This window comes from Hoplias malabaricus, chromosome 6, assembly GCF_029633855.1.
Source record: "Hoplias malabaricus isolate fHopMal1 chromosome 6, fHopMal1.hap1, whole genome shotgun sequence".
Classification (NCBI taxonomy): domain Eukaryota; kingdom Metazoa; phylum Chordata; class Actinopteri; order Characiformes; family Erythrinidae; genus Hoplias; species Hoplias malabaricus.
Genome location: NC_089805.1, coordinates 43,522,706 through 43,542,604, shown reverse-complemented (window position 1 = coordinate 43,542,604; position 19,899 = coordinate 43,522,706). Strand labels below are relative to the sequence as shown.

Here is a 19,899-nt window from a genome sequence, read left to right as displayed (position 1 = left end):
TGAATACGTAACCTATAATCATTGCTATAACACCTGCCATGGTTGGGGTATTTTGGGCTTGAAGTGAACACTTAGTTCTGGAAGTAGATGTTGGAAGCAGGAAAAATGTGGGGGAGGATCTGAGTCACTTTGACCAAGGGCCAGTCTGTGATCCGATGAGCTACAGTAGCTCCTCTGGGATCGGACGAGCTAGCCTTCGATCCTCACGCGTTGGGCAGCCTGGCATAACCATGACCCTGTCACTGGTTCACGGTTATCCCTCCTTGGGCTACATTTGGTGGGTAATAACCACTGCATGCCTGGACCACCCAGCAAGACCAGTCTGAAGATGTTCTGAGGGAAACAACCCTCACGGTTTGGCTCATGTCACAGAAAATTGAAATTGTCTTACAGCTCTTTCAATTGTTGCCTAGTTCCCCATTCGACACATGAATGAGGGAATGTAATATTCAATATACTTGGCTCTAAAACTAGAACATGTTTTTGGTATTTGTTATTCCTTATAAAGGATATTTTCATATCGTCACTGCCCAGATAAAAGTAGCTCCATTTTTTTGTGAAGCAGCTGTTCTTTCCACTGTGAAGATTTCATCATAAATGGGTCAATAGAAGTGCCATGAAGTCTTTTTACATTGACTTCCATTGAAAATTAAGGCTATTTCCTTTCTCCTCTAAAGTTACTGTTTTGGCAGATACAGGTATTTCATTCGACAGCAATGTGTTCAGTAGCAGCTTTGACAAAGTTAAGTTAATGTATGAATGTGATGCTAATCCGTTTTCTAAGGAGTCCGTACGCAGTCCACAGTTTGAGAGGGACACGGGTTTAAAGTACTTTTACTTTCAGTTTTGATGAACCAAACAGCTTCTGTCTGCAGTAGTGTATCAAGAACCCTGGTGCGAATTTGCAGAAACCGATGAAGGTAAGCTGTATTTTGCTGTATTTATAACCAACTCTTAAATAAAGAGACTGGAGTTGAACGTTACTCTTTAAATGGAGGCAGAGGTAACGCTCAGTGAGCTGCTGAATTCTGTCGGAATAAAGTAGTGCCTCTGTCATTATCTGGCACTACACTAACGATTACTACTCGAAGTGTGCGTTCCGCTTTTAACGGATTATTCGCTATACTGTGCTTTGTCAGTTCCATTTTAAAGTTTCTTTCCACCTTAAAAAGTACAGTAGATACACGGCGGTGCAGTGTTGTTGTGGGTTGTTAGACTCCGTTCCACCTTAAATAAACGCTTTTATCTGGCTCACTAGATATTTGAGTCTTTTTCTGCTTTAGGTGATTCATAAATTCCATTTTAATTCACTTTTCCACCTTAAATGCTGGAGCTTTTATTATATTCTCACACTTCCGGGCTTAATGCTCCGACTGACTTTTGGAATTTTCCCGTTCCACCTTAAATGGTGGGGCAGTTGCTCCGGCAACAATACACAGATTAGCCATAACATTGAAACCTCTCTTTGTTTCTACATGCAGGAGCACAGATTGTAGGCCACCTGTTGCTTTGCATACTTTGCAGAGCAGGTGTGATGTGGTGGTGCATCATTCTCAGCTGCTGCAGTGACACTGACGTGGTGGTGGTGTGTTAGTGTGTGTTGTGCTGGTACAAGTGGATCAGACACAGCAGTGCTGCTGGAGTTTATAGAAACAGTGTGTCCTCTATTAACAATGATGCTGACGTCCTTTCCTTTAGTTTTGATATCAGAATGGAGCTGATGGTCATTGAAGTGAGTGGGTTCCCAGATGTTCCAGAAGTGGTGGACCAGTTGCAGATTCACTTTCAGAAGCGCAGTAACAGCGGGGCAGATGTTCTAAAGGTTATTTACCCCATATCCTCCCCTGGACATGCCTACGTCATCTTCGAGACAGAGCAAGGTGAGATTCACAGGGGCGGGGGTCTCATAAAAGTAGGTGTGGCCCCCAGGGAGTTTGAAAAGGGGATGGAGAGATCAAGGTAAAGATCAGTATTTCCTGAGAACCATGAGAACTTGAAGCTCACGAATTAGATCAGGATTTGTTTTCTGTATGTACCAAATCCTGATCAGAGTTGTGATGCATCCTCATCCTCACCCTAAGACTATTGTGTCCAAGGGAGTTACATACCCTGAAAAGGGCACCAGTAAATGACAGGACACCACACACTCACCCAGTCACTCACACACAATGACCCAGGGAGGGGTCTGAGCCCAGGACCCTGATACAACTGACCTCATCTGTGTCTTTTTAATTTCTCACCCTGTTAGTTCCTGGAGTCCTGCAGTATAGTCACGTTTTGGAAGCGGACGGCACATTTTATGATCTTTACGTCCAGGAGACTCATCTCTCTAAGGTAAAAAAAGCACAAACATCCACGCGTCCCAGTGTGCACACAGTAAAATCATTAAGAATGTAGTTGCCATTTAATTAGAAACACCTATGATATACATTTTATGTCCAGACGTTGATAGTATACAGCCACATAAATATTAGTCAGGTCAGGTAGTGACGTTGGATGTTTAGTTCTGGATCACACAATTCACTTAAAACCAATATTATTACCATAGAAATTAGATCTTCATCACTCCAGTGAACACAGCTCCACTGTTCGACAGCTCATGGGATTTGTGTCAATATGTATTTTGCAGTATTTAATTACATGTGTGTGCACCACTGCACTGTGCGTCAGTATTCTCAGTGGTCTGAAACTATCCTTGTTTCAGTCAAATGTATTTTGTATTGAAAAACTTCTAATGTAAACCAATGTGAAAAATGGATATTTATCTCATACAAAGCTCCTCTTCCTGTGCTTGTCTCACAACAAACACAGAAACCCACCCGCTGTGTTTTACAATTAGGAGGAAAAATCCATTATACACTGTTAGACATATTAGCACTTTTTTGTCATAGGAACTGGGGCGGCACGGTGGTGCAGTAGGTGGTGTTGCAGTCACACATCTCCAGGGACCTGGAGGTTGTGGGTTCAACTGTCTGCGAGGAGTGTGGTGTGTTCTCCCTGTGTCCATGTGGGTTTCCTCCGGGTGACTGTCTGTGAGGAGTGTGGTGTGTTCTCTCAGTGTCTGTGTGGGTTTCCTCCGGGTGACTGTTTGTGAGGAGTGTGGTGTGTTCTCCCTGTGTCTGCGTGGGTTTCCTCCGGGTGACTGTCTGTGAGGAGTGTGGTGTGTTCTTCCCGTGTCTGCGTGGGTTTCCTCTGGGTGCTCCGGTTTCCTCCCACAGTCCTAAAACACACGTTGGTAGGTGGATTGGCGACACAAAAGTGTCTGTAGGTGTGAGTGAATGGTTAGGGTGTGTGTGTGTCTGTGTTGCCCTGTGAAGGACTGGCGCCCCCTCCATGGTGTATTCCCGCCTTGCGCCAAAGGATTCCAGGTAGGCTCTGGACCCACCGCAACCCTGAACTGGATAAAGGTTACAGACAATGAATGAATGTTATAGGAACTTATGGAAAACTGTTAGCATGACAGGTTCTGATGCATTTCTCTGCTCTTGTGACATGATCTGTGTGAGTTATTCATTCAGAACACATACAAGCTGCAGTAATCCTGTTATCTCTTGCTTTTATATTTTCAATGTGTAACACACTACAGAAACACACTATGTAATTTTTATTTATTTATTTATTTATTTTTGATCTCAGATTGTTCCCCTTGTTTATAGGGTAAATAAACTGATCCCACTTTCCTTGCTCTGAGATTATAATTATAGATTATAAAATCTCGCTTTACAAACGCAGTGGATAAATGGGTCAGGGATCCTCAGTTAAATTATTAATTAATTCATTCAATATCTGTAATCCTTATCCAGTTCAGGATTGCGGTGGGTCCAGAGCCTACCTGGAATCACTGGGCACAAGGTGGGAACACACCCTGGAGGGGGTGCCAATCCTTCACAGGGCAACACACACACTCACACATTCACTCACACACACCTACGGACACTTTTGAGTCGCCAATCCACCTACAAACGTGTGTTTTTGGACCGTGGGAGGAAACCCATGCAGATACAGGAAGAACACACCAAACTGCTCACAGACACCCAGAGCGAGACTTGAACTCACAACCCCCAGGTCCCTGCTGTGACACAGTGACACCCCAGTTATATTAATTTAATTTAATTTAATTTAATTTTAAATACCTAAAGGAGAAAAAAATGAGATTAAAAATGAAGCAATGTGAACATCCCATACTGAGAGTTGTGTATTTATGAGTAAAATGTTATGAGTTTATGAGTTAAAATGGCGGCTACTTTACTCAATGACTTGTGACAAAATGCATGTGTGTGTTTGTGTGTTTCAGGTGGACATGGAGGCTGAGACCACTGTGGACTTGAAGCCGTTCAAAAATCCAGCCAAGGCACATCAGCTCCTTAAGTTGTACAGCTTTGAGATAAAAGAAGACAGACCAAACATTCTCCATTTAAAAGGGTCTTTCCTCAGTCTGAAACTTTTGCGGAAACAACTGGCTCAGCTGCTGGCTCAGGACATTCAGCCCCACAGGAGGTCTCGCTCAGAGAATCCGTACCATCTGTCTAATGGATACTCTTTAGCTTCTGCCTCCAGAGTAGAGCCTGATGGTGTGGAGCTTGCTTCTGTGGCCAAGGCTTCAGCAAAACATGGTCAGGGAAATGGGAATGGAGCGTATGCCCAGAGCTGGAGCCCTGTGGATGAAAATGCATCCAATTTAGATGTTTCTCCAGCCAGCCGTGATCTGCCACAGGCCACATCTCCTGTATATGGATATTCAGGCTCCCCCAGGAGTCTTCCCAGCGTACGTGATGGCCTTCCTCACAGCAGACCTTCACCCTCCCACCAAAGACATGTGAGCTTAGTAGTGGACAGAGATATCCTTGACTATGTGATCTTCTATAAGGCGGAAATCTTCAAGGAGATTGAAACTGTCCACAGGACCGAGATGGATCTAAAGCATGATGAAGACATTACAATGGTCACTTTTTCTGGTAGGAACTGTGTGGAAGCCCAAACTAAACTTAATGCCCTCATTCAGGATATTGGCCCTCGTTTGCGCACCCAGGAAATCCATCTGAAAGACTACAACACTAAAGAACAAGAGCTGATCTGGTCCCGAATCCGCCTTTATAAAGACGTGTACAAGAGTGTTTTAATCAAGAATGATGGGGACATTATAAAGCTGGTGGGATCCTCTACAAGCAGCTTTCTACTTAAACAGAAGCTGTTGGGGCACAGCGATGACACTCCTACATCCACTCAGAGAGGCAGAGAACTGGATAGGAACACTCCCCTACGAAGAAGTTCCTCGCTGCCAAGACATTACAGAGAGCCCATGGAAACGGACCGAGGACACCGCCCTGGACCTGGTTTGGAGGCCACAGTGAAAGAGTACTCTGCCGCTCGGTATCAAGAAAAAATAGAGACGAGAAAAGCTCCGCGGCTCGCTCAGGCACATCCACCTTCTTTGGGCGGATATTCCCACAGGGGACGCAGCAGCTCTGAGAGAGACGAAGTGAGAAAACCGTCCGGTCAACATGATAAAGTGCTGTTGGCATCTAGAGGTGAAGAACAGACGTCTGCGGAGCTGGCGGTCCCTGATATGAAAAAGGGAGCAGTTAGAATGAAAATGAAAATGAGGATGGGACTAGAAAAATTTCATTTACTGCCACCAGCTCCACGGAATATCTCTCACAAGCATCAGGATAACTTCACAGGATAAGACTGATGCATACTCTTAGAATAGGGTTTATTTATTAGTAGAGATACATTCGTTCACCACAGTAAATGTTCAATGTTAAATCATTCATTCATTCACTGTCTATAACCCTTATCAAGTTCAGGGTCGCAGTGGGTCCAGAGCCTACCTGGACTCATTGGGTGCAAAGCGTGAATACACCCTGTAGTGGGTGCTGGTCCTTCACAGGGCAACACACACTCACTGACACACTCACACCTACGGACACTTTTGAGTCGCCAATCCACCTATCATGGGAGGAAACTGGAGCACCCGGAGGAAACCCACGCAGACACAGGGAGAACACACCACACTCCTCACAGACAGTCACCCGGAGGAAACCCACGCAGACACAGAGAGAACACACCACACTCCTCACAGACAGTCACTCGGAAGAAACCCACACAGACACAGGGAGAACACACCACTCTCCTCACAGACAGTCACCCGGAGGAAACCCATGCAGACACGGGGAGAACACACCACAGTCACCAGGAGGAAACCCACACAGACACACAGAGAACACACCACTCTCCTCACAGTCACCCGGAGGAAACCCACGCAGACACAGAGAGAACACACCAAACTTCTCACAGACAGTCACCCGGAGGAAACCCATGCAGACATGGGGAGAATACACCACACTCCTCACAGTCACCCAGAGGAAACCCACACAGACACAGGGAGAACACACCACACTCCTCACAGACAGTCACCAGGAGGAAACCCACACAGACACAGAGAGAACACACCACACTCCTCACAGACAGTCACCAGGAGGAAACCCACGCAGACACAGGGAGAACACACCACACTCCTCACAGACAGTCACCAGGAGGAAACCCACACAGACACAGAGAGAACACACCACTCTCCTCACAGACAGTCACCCGGAGGAAACCCACGCAGACACTGGGAGAACACACCAAACTTCTCACAGACAGTCACCTGGAGTGGGACTAGAGCCCACAACCTCCAGGTCCCCACCGTGCTGCCATAATGTTAAATCAGCAAGGCACTAATTAATAAGGCACTGTTTTACTCGTGTTCTCTCTGTTGTTACTGGACGGACTGTAGGTCAGTGTTTTTCTGTAGAGATGTTCAGCTGTAACAGCTGTATTCAATGAGACTGAACCTCATTCACTCATTACAGTGTGTACCCAAAAGCTTTCACACACACATTAACTAACAGATATTTTATGTGTCTGTTAGTTCCAACACTGCCCTCCTCAGACAAAACATGGCATTACAACCAAGGACAAAAATTCCTTTACCTAGTTTCACTATGGAGTTTTTTTGGTGGCAATATTATATAATTAAATTAATAAATATATAATTATTTAATATATCAGTTAATTAATTAAATGTTTTATTAAATAATTAACAATTGAAATAAAAGCTTAAATGATTGTATGCGATTTATTTAATCATGATTTAAGTGTGCATTTTAAATATATTTTTTGCCTTATTGCATTATTTAAGTAGTTATTTAACTATTTATTTATTTATTTCATCAGTCTGACATTTTAAACTATCATTAGTAGATGGAAATATGAATCGAACGTCCATGATCGATCTGTCTTGCCTTACTGCGATCTAGCCAATCAATCGGACTGGATGGGAGTTAGCCCCGCCCACTGACGGATGACGGATGATGTTGACAGATTTAATTATTCCATTGTGCATTCCAAGGCGCATGAAATAAATATATAAATCGCTAAATAATTAAATGATTTAAATAATACAATTAAAATATATTTAAAATTCACATTTAAATCATGATTAAATAAATCACATACAATTATTTAAGCTTTTATTTTAAATGTTAATTATTTAATGAAACATTTAATTAATTAAATATCCTTTAATACATTTTTTAATTTAATTATGTAATAATATTGTCACAAAACCCTCCATATTTCACTTGTATATGAAACAATTATTATAAAGGCAAAACGTTGACACTTCCAACAGCTTCAGGGTTGGAGCCCGCGCTGTGTTACAGTCTGTGAGGAGTGGGGTGTGTTCTCTCTGTGTCTGTGTGGGTTTCCTCCGGGTGACTGTCTGTGAGGAGTGGGGTGTGTTCTCCCTGTGTCTGCGTGGGTTTCCTCCGGGTGACTGTCTGTGAGGAGTGGGGTGTGTTCTCCCTGTGTCTGTGTGGGTTTCCTCCGGGTGACTGTCTGTGAGGAGTGGGGTGTGTTCTCCCTGTGTCTGTGTGGGTTTCTTACAGATGCACTGATTTCCAATAGAGTCCCCTCCAAAGGAAAACACAAGGTGCGTGTATTGCTTATATATATATATATATATATATATATATATATATATATATATATATATATATATATATATATACATACAACTGTCCACTGATGTGTGTGTGATAATGCACTGGCGCCCTGTGTTCCCGCCTTGCTCCCAGTGATTTTTAAACCCTGTGTCCACTCTCTGTCCACTCTGTGAGACACTCCTCCCTCGTTGGTCCACCTTGTAGATGTAGAGTCAGAGACAGTAGCTCATCTGTCGCTGCACAGTGTGTGTCGTCAGTGACACAGGACGCTGTCGGCTGGATGTTTTTGGTTATAATGTTATGGCTGATCTGTTTATATGTTAATTCTAAACATTCGACTTTAATTCTGAGAGATTTAACAGTTGTGTTTTGGTATAATTCATGTTTTTATTAAAACAAAAATCTGTACATGATGTAAAGTTTCTGTACAAATGTTTATTTTTTTCTAGCGCTGTTGGAGCATGTGGAGGCACTTTAACTCCTATAAGAGGTTCTTCACTCAAACATGTTCCTTACAAGTTCTCCAAAGGACTGTCCATTCCAAGGGTCTCGAGAAAACCTACAGTGGCTCTGTCTCTGTGGTGCCTTAATTTGTAAATGTTACTGCTTTAATGGACTCTTAAAAACAGCTTTCACAAAGGCTTCTTGGAATGACATCACACTTTTGGTTTCCTACTTGAACCATGTTTGAAATAGAACCGGCATGTAATATATTTACGAGACATATGGGCTCTTCCTGGATCCTTTGACCGATGTGGAGCTTCTTCTCACTCACACATCTCACAAACCCTGTTTGAAATGCTCTTGAGGGAAGCACCTTTCTTTTATTCTTGTGCTACTGTTGATATATTAGAATATAATTTTATAAATAAACTGTCAAATATTTGATGTGACGTAATGGTTCTCTAGCCATTTAAAGGTTTTATTTTTCCAGAACCTTCATGCTATGCAAAAAATAAAAATCTGGTTTATGCTCCAAGAAGTGGATTACCTTCAAGGGGGCGGCCATGTTTAAAATAGGTTTATCCTGTGTTCGAGTGCTCATTGGAAGGTTGTACAGGTGGTGGTCATAAAATTAGAATATTATGAAAAAAAACAAACAAACTTGTATATTATACTCATTCATTACACGCAGACTGATATATTCCAAGTGTTTATTTCTTTTAATTTGATGATTATAACTGACAACTAATGAAAACCCCAAATTCAGATTCTCAGAAAATTAGAATATTGTGAAAAGGTTCAATATTCAATATAAAAACAAATGTGTCAGTAGGTGTGAGTGAATGTGTGAGTGTGTGTCGCCCTGTGAAGGACTGGCGCCCCCTTCAGGGTGTGTTCCTGCCTTGTGCTTAGTAATTCCAGGTAGGCTCCGGACCCACCGCGACCCTGAACTGGAGAAGCGCTTACAGACAATGGATGAATGAATGAAGTGTCTTGAGGATTAGGTGTTCATACGAATGAATCTGCGGTGGTGTATTGGTGTCTGGAAACTTCCACACCCATGATACACTGTAAATAAACAACACAAGGTAGTGTCCAAAATCATTCACTAACTTCCTGAATTCAGTTTACTGTAATAGTGCACTGTACAGTGTGTAACGTAGGCAACAGAATAACTGTTAAGGCGACAAAACTGATAAGGTTTGTATTTTTTGTTATAACCCAATAGCTGTCATAATAAGAGTCCCATATAATTATAATGTTACTATAGGAAAAATTTGTTTTACTGAAAGCATTATGGAACTTTGTTAATATAATAATAATATTGATGATGATGATGATGATTATTATTATTATTATAAGTAGTATGTTTATTATTATATTAAATATTTATTTTGGTTCATTGGTTTGGCCTGTTATGCTCAGATGGGTAATGCTAACATTACACTGGTAAGAAGTGACATTTGTGAATGGTGTAATGTGGCATCATTAACCCTTTGCTGTCTGATTAGTACTGGTCTAATTATGTCCTTCATCAGCTGAGCTCACTTAGTTCCTCCAAACATAGAGCGCCATCTCATTTCCTTCCTGTGCTCTGTGTGTGTGTGTGTGTGTGTGTGTGTGTGTGTGTGTGTGTGTGTGTTTCAGTTTTAAAGTTGTGTTTTAACACCAAGCTGTTATTGCAGTTCCTCTTGTGAACTCTATAGACTAAATGTAGATGAAGGAACCTGATCCAGACTCAACGCAAACATCAGAAAACTAAAGGTCAGACTGTGAAGTTCCACTTTTCTGTGGTGTGCTTTGCCCTTGGTGTGATGCAGGGGTCTAATCTCAGGATCTAATCAAAGGGAGTGTTACAGCAGGAAATGCCATGTTTCTTCCCAACAGATAAAATTCCTGTGTAAGCTCAGATCTACTTTAACACCCAAACCCAGCATTTACCTCATTACTTCCTTTCCTAAGTGAAGTGTGTCTTAAAGTGAGGTCGACACGTCAGGCAGATGTAACACTATCAGTGTCTGTTTCTTAACAACGGCTTCCGGCTGTTATCCCGAAACAAGTAAAGTCTGAGTGAATAGAAGTACTATTTTAATTGGTAAAACATTAAAGTAAAACTGGTGCGAGTGGATCAGACACAGCAGTGCTGCTGGAGTTTTTAAACCCCTCAGTGTCTGGACTGAGAACAGTCCACCGACCAAAAACATCCAGCCGACAGCGTCCTGTGTCACTGATGAAGGACTAGAGGATGAGCGACACACACTGTGCAGCGACAGATGAGCTACTGTCTCTGACTCTACATCTACAAGGTGGACCAACGAGGGAGGAGTGTCTCACAGAGTGGACAGAGAGTGGACACAGGGTTTAAAAACTCCAGCAGCACTGCTGTGTCTGATCCACTTGTACCTGCTCCACGTCAGTGTCACTGCAGCACCCAAATCATACAGGTCCTGTGGGTTTCCTGGCCATTGAAGAACGTGGTGAATTCAGAGCAACTGGTGAACTAGTCTGTGTGTGTGTGTGTGTATATATGTATAGATAGATAGATAGATATATTACACAGACACTCGCACACACACAGACTGTAGAAGATGACATGCTGCAGCCTGTAGACCACAGTTTTGTGTGTCTTGACTAAGTACAGCCCTACTGTCTTATGAGAACCAAACTCTCATAAACCACACCCACTTCTCAGTCTTCACTCTACCGGCTCTGACACCACAGCCCTCTTTCTGTGTGTTTCTCTCTCTTTCCTGTCCTCTTCCGCTCTGCTCTCCTCCATTCAGGCCGACAGGAGAGATGGCTGAGCTGGAGGGCTTTGAGTTCGGCAAGTCCGACTTTGTGCTTCTGGATGAAGTGACCATGGAGCAGTTCCTGGACAACCTGAAGCTGAGGTAGGAATGGAAGGGAAACAGCAAAAGTCATTCAGAGGCTTAAACCCGTAATCAGGCTGACGGGCTGCTGCTTCATTCAGATAATGACTTAAGTGGGAGTTAAAGAAGCTATAAACTCAGCTCGAGAGTCAAGGACAGAACTACAGCAGCTCTACAGAGCTGCAGTGGAACATCTCGGTCCATTCAAATCAAGTGTGTCAGGCTTCTGCTTTTATTTTCTGGCAGGAACTGGATTGACACCTTCAGAGAGAGAGGTACCAAGAGTAACAGGAATTAGTTAACCTCAGAAAAGTAATTAGAGTCTGTGATAAGTATAAAAATGCATTACGTTCTTCACCCATACACTTGTAGCATCTTGTAATAGGGAGATAACTCAGATGGACCTGTAAAGGTGTGGATTATGGAGTCTGGGCTGTGGCTGTTGGTATAAAACACTAGTTGTGTATTTGGGACTAAATGTAAAGGACTAATGTGGATTATTTTCTACACTCATACACATTTTGCGTCTTGTAATCTGCAGAAAACTCCAAATAACATCTAAAGTGAGGTGTCCATTTTATAGTGTGGACAACACTAAACCCTAATCTGGAATTAGAATTTAAATGTTAAGGACTGAAGTGGATTATTATCCTCACTCATGATCTTCTAACATCTTTTCCTGCTCAGATATGAATTCATAAATCAGTGGAACTTGGAAAATGAAAGTAGTTTGATGAGCATCATCTGGTCTGCGACAAGAGACATCAATATGAAACCCCAGTAAGGAATGATGTGCTATAGGATGATGAGCAAAATGGGCTGTTGCCTCATACCTACATTTCTAGCATTTCTTAATAAGCAGAACACTCAGAAGTACTAAAGTGAGGGACCTGTTTCACAGTCTGGACAAAAGTCAACAGAAAATCCCAATGAAGGCGGTAGGGCCTATATATTAAGGAGCAATTTGGATGGTTTTCCTCACTCATTTTAATCTTGCATCTTTACATACTCAGAAAAGCATGGGAAAGTGTGTTAAAATTGGTAAATGGAGCTAGTTTAATGACCATAGTTTGGTGCGAACACATGCTATCAATATCAAATGAAAATAAGGAATTATTACTAAATGAAACTGATTATTTCCTTCACTCGTATCCTTCAAACATTATTTAATATTCAGAAAATCCTACAAAAGAGAAGTCAGTTTGGTAAATGGAGGTAGTTTAGTGCACATCATTCAGGCTCGATGGAGGGCATCTATAAAAAAAAAAATAAAAAAAAAACAGTTCACTAGACGAGATGTTAATGACCAAACCTGATTATTGTCCTCATTCACACTCTTCTAGGATCTTTTCAAGTTCAGAAAGGTTTACAGATGTGTGTGTGTGAGCATGGTTTGGTGTCCATCACTGAGTACAAGACCTGGCCCAAATGCATGCCTACATTTTACAGTAGGCTACCCACTGACTGTGTGAGTGACTTAAACAAGAGACAAGCTTCTACAGCGCTTTTACTGAGTTAGTCTTAAACATATTTGCTAAAGGGCTTCTTAAACAGCTCAGTCAGTCTTCGAGTGGTAATTCCTGGGCCTGACCACACCCAAATTGGGTGGGCTGAGTCATTTTGTGAAAACCAGTGTTTGATGTCACAGTTTTTCTTTTGTTCTCTGCAGCCTTTTGCACCTTCTATATCACCGTAACCTTCAAAGAGTGTAGAAATGTTGAGCCCAGCTAAACCAAGCTTGAACTTTTTCCGCTTCAAATAGAGTGACGCAACTCAGACAGCTTCTCCTTTCCCATCCTCGCCCCGTCGCTTACGTCACGTGATGATGAACTGTGCGAATCAGGTGACTTCCCTTTTTTCGGGCTGTGTATGAGGCTGGTGTTAAAATTGCAAATTGTTTATTTGCACCTTTTTGCCTGCTTCCTCAGAACTCCACTGACACTGAACAGGCTTTTTCTGATTGGATATAAGGCTTCTCTCAGCATGGATGCAGGCAACACACTAATAAGGGCATGCTACTAATACCCATATTGTATGAAATAAACGTATAAAAACACAATTATGAGACAGACGCATAATGGAAATGTACACCTTCAGGATCTAAACCAGGTAGAGATTCATATTAGACCCAAATAGTACATGATTTAAATAAATAAATACTGTTTTTAAAGGGGCCATACTATGAAAAAATCTCTTGTTTAGTGCGTGTGCACATTACCGTCTCAATCTGGACCCCACCAACCCCCACACTGTGAAACAAGTCCTGTGAGCTGCCTTAGTCAGAAAATATGGGATAAAACGAGCTGTTCTGATGCTGCTCTGCATCTGACATCAAGTGCAGAGACTTTACAATCGCTCCACTCCCTTGTCTGTGTCTGTCCAATCGTGTTTATGTGAGAGCGCAAAGATGAGGTTAAACGCAACAAAACAGACTCAACGAGCGCGAGAAATAAGAGCACTGAGTAAAAATGGAGAAAACAAGAACGAAGAAGAATGAGAACAGAGCGAAAACAGCTAAAAACCAGAGCTTCTGCTCCTCGCTCCTCACTGCTGTGCGCTCGGGGTCGGGGTGAACAGAGAGCGGCTCATTATCATTTAAAGGAACAGGTGCTGAAAGCGTGCGTTCTGAACAGGGACTGTTTACACAGGGGGAGAACACTGCTGTGGGGTTTGATCCTTGGGGTGTTTTAGAACCAAACTATGTTCACCTATAACTTAAATCAGCTTATTCATGTACAACAGGAGTTCAACATGCATTTCTCTTACACCATCATACAGATCCCTGTTGTTTAGGTTTAAATATTACTGTATAATTAAGCGTGTTAGGCTTAAATGGTGTGGCGTGACATGCTCTGTGGTTATCTTCTCTATGTCTAGCGCGTCTATCATCTTTCACAGGTTTACAGTGGTGGTGATAGGAACCCGACATCTGGAGACTTTAAACTTCTTGAGTAGACATCCACAGAGATGTATTACATGAATTGGTTATGAATCCACCACCTGTTGTCAGTGATATTGTTTGGCCTTAATATGATTTCCAATTTCTTCATGGCTATGACGTACATACAGGGCATGGCGTTGTCAAATAGTCCCCAAAACAAAACCTGCTTTGTCTGAAAATGTGCCCTATTCACTACATAGTGCTTTATTTTGGGGTTCTGTAATGTGTTTTCAGGGCATTCAAACAGTCCCACAATGCACTGCAATACATAGCACACAACCAATGTACCCTACACTCTCAGAAAGGAAAGGTATGGTAGAGTTACATTATTGTCACTAAAGGTACAAACAGGGCAGATGTACCTTTAAATGTACAACAGTGCTGTTAGAATCCAGCTGTGTTCCCTAAAGGTACATTACGCTCTCTTCTCCAGAAGGAGAGGGGGATATCAGTAATCTTTCATTACAAAACTGTCACATAAAAGAACGTTATTAAAGTCCTGGAGATGAAACGAGGCGTATGAATTCAACACAACTTTAAAATCTACAGTTAATATAAAATAAGGTACAATTATGTTCCTTAATTAAAGGCACAGTGGATGTACCACTGAGGGTACCATCACAGTTTTTCTAACTCTTTATACTGCGCATTTTGATAAATAAATCTGCATAATGTAGTGTCTGAAATCATTCTCTAGAATCCTGAATTCAGTTCTCTATAATAGTGCACTATATAGTGAGAAATGTAGGGAAGAGTGAGTAGGGAACACTTTAGATTAGCTTTAGATTTCAGATTGACCATTGTTTACATTCATCAGCTATTCACACAGCCTGAAACCTCTGAAAACACACACACACACACACAGAGGTTCATTTGCCAGTTTAGAATTTAAATAATGCACCCTGTAACATCACACTATGGATTGTATTGAATTGTATAAATTTGTTATTAACTGTACTGAAACTCATTCATTCATTCATTCATTCATTCATCACATCTGTAACTGCTTCATCCTGGTCAGGGTAATGGTAGGTCCAGCGATTACACAGAAACTTTTGGTGCAACAATTGTTCAGTATCCACTGTGAATTATTCTGAATCTGCTGTACATTATTCAGAAAATATAATAAATTATTCAGTATGAATTATTCAGAATCGTCTATTAATTCTTCACTAAATATGATTAATTATTTAATACCATTTATAAATTATTCAGAATCTACTATGAATTCTCCAGTAAATATTATTAATTATTCAATTTCCACTATGAATTCTTCAGTAAATATTATTAATTATTCAATTTCCACTATGAATTCTTCAGTAAATATTATTAATTATTCAAATTCCACTATAAATTCTTCAGTAAATATTATTAATTATTCAGTTTCCACTATGAATTCTTCAGTAACTATTAATTGTTCATTTTCCACAATTAATTCTTCAGTAAAAATTATTAATTATTAATTGTTCAATTTCCACTATGAATTCTCCAGTAAATATTATTAATTATTCAATTTTCTCTATAAATTCTTCAGTAAATATTATTAATTATTCAATTTCCACTATGAATTTTTCAGTAACTATTGATTGTTCAATTTCCACAATGAATTCCTCAGTAAAAATAATTAATTGTTCAATTTCCACTATGAATTCTCCAGTAAATATCATTAATTATTAATTGTTCAATTTCAACTATGAATTCTCCAGTAAATATTATTAATTATTCAATTTCCACTATGAATCCTTCAGTAAATATTATTAATTGTTCAATTTCCACTATGAATTTTTCAGTAAATATTATTAATTATTCAATTTCCACTCTGAATTCTTCAGTAAATATTATTAATTATTCAATTTCCACTATGAATCCTTCAGTAAATATTATTAATTATTCAATTTCCACTTTGAATTTTTCAGTAAATATTATTAATGGTTCAATTTCCACTATGAATTCTTCAGTAAATATTAGTTAGTGTTCAGCCTCCACTATGAATTACCCACTGTCTGTTATTAAAGATTCATTATCCACTATGACCTTTTCCATAACCACCTTGAATTCATTGTCCACTATGAATTATTCAGTAAAGGCTCTGAGAGTCACGCGTAAGTGCCGTAGATCTGAGAGAGCGGATGGTTTCCTGGGGTTAAAGCGGATGGTGTGAAGAGCTGGAGATCCAGTGCTGAGCAGAAAGACGGTGTGCTGTGTTCTGACCTCGGGACCCAAACCCAAACAGCCATTTCTATTTACGAAATAAAGAAGAACCAGTCATATCGAGCCTCACTCTGCACTTCCTGTTCTCACTTCCCACCCTCGTATCACTTCCTGTTGTGTGCTGGGTGGGCGAGGATGATGAGACTCTGACAGATGTCACAGGCCTTAAGCTGAACCTCCCACTTAGAGAACACACCTTAACGATCACCAGTTCAGTGCTCAGCGAATAATCAACAGTGAATGATGGCTTCTTTACTTGGAAATGAAGTTCATGGTAATTGGTCAGAGCCTGTTTCCTTATTTAGCCTCTGTGTGAGCTGTCCCTCTGTCGTCAGCCTCATGACCATATTAGGAATTTCAAATCTAAGAGGGACCTTTCTATTTTAGAAATAGATGGGTGTTTTGAAAATGGTTCCAAGCTCAATATAAGTACTTGTTTCTGCATTTAATCCATTCATTTATTCATTCATTCATATTCTAAAGTGATTAATGTTGTTCACGTTTGTAATGGATCTGAGTCATTAGATGCAAAACACGTGTCAATCATAGACACGACACACTCACCCAGTAACACACACACACACACACACACACCTATGAACAATTTCACACACCCACACACACACACACACACACACACACCTATGAACAATTTCACACACTCACTCAGTCACACACACACACACACACACACCTATGAACAATTTCACACACTCGCCCAGTCACACACACACACACACACACACCTATAAACAATTTCACACACTCACCCACTCACACACACACACACACAGTCAGACACACCCCCAGTCACACACACACCTATGACCAATTTCACCCACTCACCCACTCACACACACACACCCACGTATGAAAAATTTCACACACCCACACACACACACACACACACACGTATGAAAAATTTCTCACACACACCAAGTCACACACTCGCACACAACTATAAACAATTTCACACACTCACCCAGTCACTCACACACACACCCTTGGACAGTTTCACACACTCACCTTTTCACTCACACACACACCAGTGACTGATGATGGAACAGTTACAGAAGATGAATGATTGAATAAATGAATGAATGAATGTCCGATGGATGATTTCCATGTTGCTGGTGGACAGTTTCTGTGTCTGTGTCTACTCCGCTCTCCGTGTTGGAGTGGTGTGTGTGGTCACTAACATGGGTTTATTTTGGTCCTCAGGTTTGAGCAGGGGCGGATCTACACGTTTATCGGTGAAGTGGTGGTGTCTGTGAACCCCTACAGACAAATGGATATTTATGGGAAGGAAATGATAGATGCGTACAGAGGGAGGGAGCTCTATGAAAACCCTCCACACCTCTACGCTGTGGCAGACGCAGCCTACAAGGCCATGAAGAGGCGAGCCAAAGACACCTGCATCGTCATTTCAGGTGAGGGTGTGTGCTGTGAGTGACTGGGTGTGTGTGTGAAACTGACCACAGGTGTAAGTGTGTGAGTGACTGGGTGAGTGTGTGTGTGACTGGGTGAGTGTGTGACATTGTCCACAGCTGTGAGTGTGTGAGTGACTGGGTGAGTGTGTGAGTGACTTAGTGAGTGTGTGAGTGACTGGGTGAGTGTGTGAGTGACTGAGTTAGTGTGTGAGTGACTGGGTGAGTGTGTGACATTGTCCACAGCTGTGAGTGTGTGAGTGACTGGGTGAGTGTGTGAGTGACTGAGTTAGTGTGTGAGTGACTGGGTGAGTGTGTTACACTGTCCACAGGTGAGAGTGACTGGGTGAGTGTGTATGTGACTGGATGAGTGTGTTAAACTGTCCACAGGTGAGTGTGTGTGAGTGACTGGGTGATTGTGTAAAACTGTCAACAGGTGTGTGTGTGAGTGACTGGGTGAGTGTGTTAATCCGTCCAAAGGTGTGTGTGTGTGTGTGAGTGACTGGGTGAGTGTGGGAGTGACTGGGTGAGTGTGTGTGACTGGGTGAGTGTTTCTGTGTGACTGGGTGAGTGTGTGTGACTGAGTGAGTGTGTGTGACTGAGAGAGTGTGAGAGTTACTGGGTGAGTGTGTGTGTGACTGGGTGAGTGTGTGAGTGAATGGGTGAGTGTGTGAGTGAATGGGTGAGTGTGTGAAATTGTCCACAGGTGTGAGTGTGTGTGTGACTGGGTGAGTGTGAGAGTTACTAGGTGAGTGTGTGTGTGACTGGGTGAGTGTGTGAGTGACTGGGTGAGTGTGAGTGTTACTGTGTGAATGTGTGTGACTGGGTGAGTGTGTGTGTATGTGAATGGGTGAGTGTGTGAGTGACTGGGTGAGTGTGTGTGTGAATGAGTGAGTGTGTGTGTGTGAATGGGTGAGTGTGTGAGTGACTGGGTGAGTGTGTGTGTGTGTGAATGAGTGAGTGTGTGTGACTGGGTGAGTGTGTGAGTGACTGGGTGAGTGTGTGAGTGACTGGGTGAGTGTGAGAGTTACTGGGTGAGTGTGTGTGTGACTGGGGGAGTGTGTGAGTGACTGGGTGAGTGTGTGAGTGACTGGGTGAGTGTGTGAGTGACTGGGTGAGTGTGAGAGTTACTGTGTGAATGTGTGTGACTGGGTGAGTGTGTGTGTGTGAATGGGTGAGTGACTGGGTGAGTGTGTGTGTGTGAATGAGTGAGTGTGTGTGTGTGAATGGGTGAGTGTGTGAGTGACTGGGTGAGTGTGTGAGTGACTGGGTGAGTGTGTGTGTGTGTGAATGAGTGAGTGTGTGTGACTGGATGAGTGTGTGAGTGTGAATGGGTGAGTGTGTGAATGACTGGGTGAGTGTGAGAGTTACTGGGTGAGTGTGTGAGTGACTGGGTGAATGTGGGTCTGCGTACACTCTGGTTTCTTTTTGTGGCTTTTTCAGACAAAAACATGTCATGAGTCTGTCCTCCTCTTTGTCCCTGTCCACTGCCCTCTCAGTCCTGTCCTGACTTCTGCTTTCCTTTTTTAAACAAGCTATTCCCAGCTCTGTCCTCCTCATCAGTGCGGTCACACACCACATTTTCACATAAAAAACACCAGAAAACAACCACCACAACTAGATTATAAAATGTAACCCAGTCAATATGCTCTGGAGAAGCTGCTCACAAGCCCAAGGTCACCATGCCTAAGCTGGAGGGGTTTAAACCCCTCTATACTATGCAAATGAATTAGATTTGATTGATTTGACACTGGCCATATAGTGAATATTTTCTGGTGACCACTCATTTCAAAACCAGAAGAACCCAGTGTCTCAAACTTTTGTCTGAGCGTCTTCAGAGGGGTTCCATGTAGAGGAACCACCTGTGAGGGGATGTTAGAAACATCAAATTTGCAGACGTCTGCTTCCTGTGGGTTTTCATATATATTCTTCTGTTTTGTTGAGTTCAGCAGATGTGCAGAAGTAGTGCATTACAGATATGAAACAGTGTATTTACATGGAATAATGTTTGAATTTAT

At 41.9% G+C, this 19,899-nt stretch overlaps 2 protein-coding genes across 3 annotated transcripts in view; both read left to right on the top strand.

The window, feature by feature from the left end:
* Window positions 1–804: 804 nt before the first annotated feature.
* si:dkey-154b15.1 (uncharacterized) lies at window positions 805–8,884 on the top strand. 2 transcript variants are annotated; one of them, XM_066675009.1, is made up of 4 exons: window positions 805–920; window positions 1,699–1,880; window positions 2,249–2,334; window positions 4,295–8,884. In XM_066675009.1, exons 2-4 carry the CDS (start codon window positions 1,712–1,714, stop codon window positions 5,684–5,686), a joined length of 1,647 nt encoding a protein of 548 aa, XP_066531106.1. In that variant the 5' UTR covers window positions 805–920; window positions 1,699–1,711; the 3' UTR covers window positions 5,687–8,884. The 2 variants fall into 2 exon arrangements, with proteins under 2 accessions (XP_066531106.1, XP_066531107.1); XM_066675010.1 differs by lacking the exon at window positions 805–920 and having other exon boundaries at window positions 1,536–1,880.
* A 2,326-nt stretch (window positions 8,885–11,210) lies between these two features.
* Window positions 11,211–19,899, top strand: part of LOC136699477 (unconventional myosin-Ig-like) — a 50,858-nt gene continuing 42,169 nt past the window's right edge. Inside the window, exons 1-2 of the mRNA XM_066674219.1 lie at window positions 11,211–11,323; window positions 17,676–17,884. Coding sequence (XP_066530316.1) covers window positions 11,229–11,323; window positions 17,676–17,884 — 304 coding nt within the window. The 5' untranslated portion in view covers window positions 11,211–11,228. The remainder of the gene's footprint in view (window positions 11,324–17,675; window positions 17,885–19,899) is intronic.

Coding starts and splice junctions, on each gene's coding strand:
- si:dkey-154b15.1 (XM_066675009.1), top strand. CDS start 1,712: ATGGAGCTGATGGTCATTGAAGTGAGTGGGTTCCCAGATGTTCCAGAA. Junction 1,881..2,248: donor CATCTTCGAGACAGAGCAAG/GTGAGATTCACA, acceptor TCACCCTGTTAG/TTCCTGGAGTCCTGCAGTAT. Junction 2,335..4,294: donor AGGAGACTCATCTCTCTAAG/GTAAAAAAAGCA, acceptor TGTGTGTTTCAG/GTGGACATGGAGGCTGAGAC.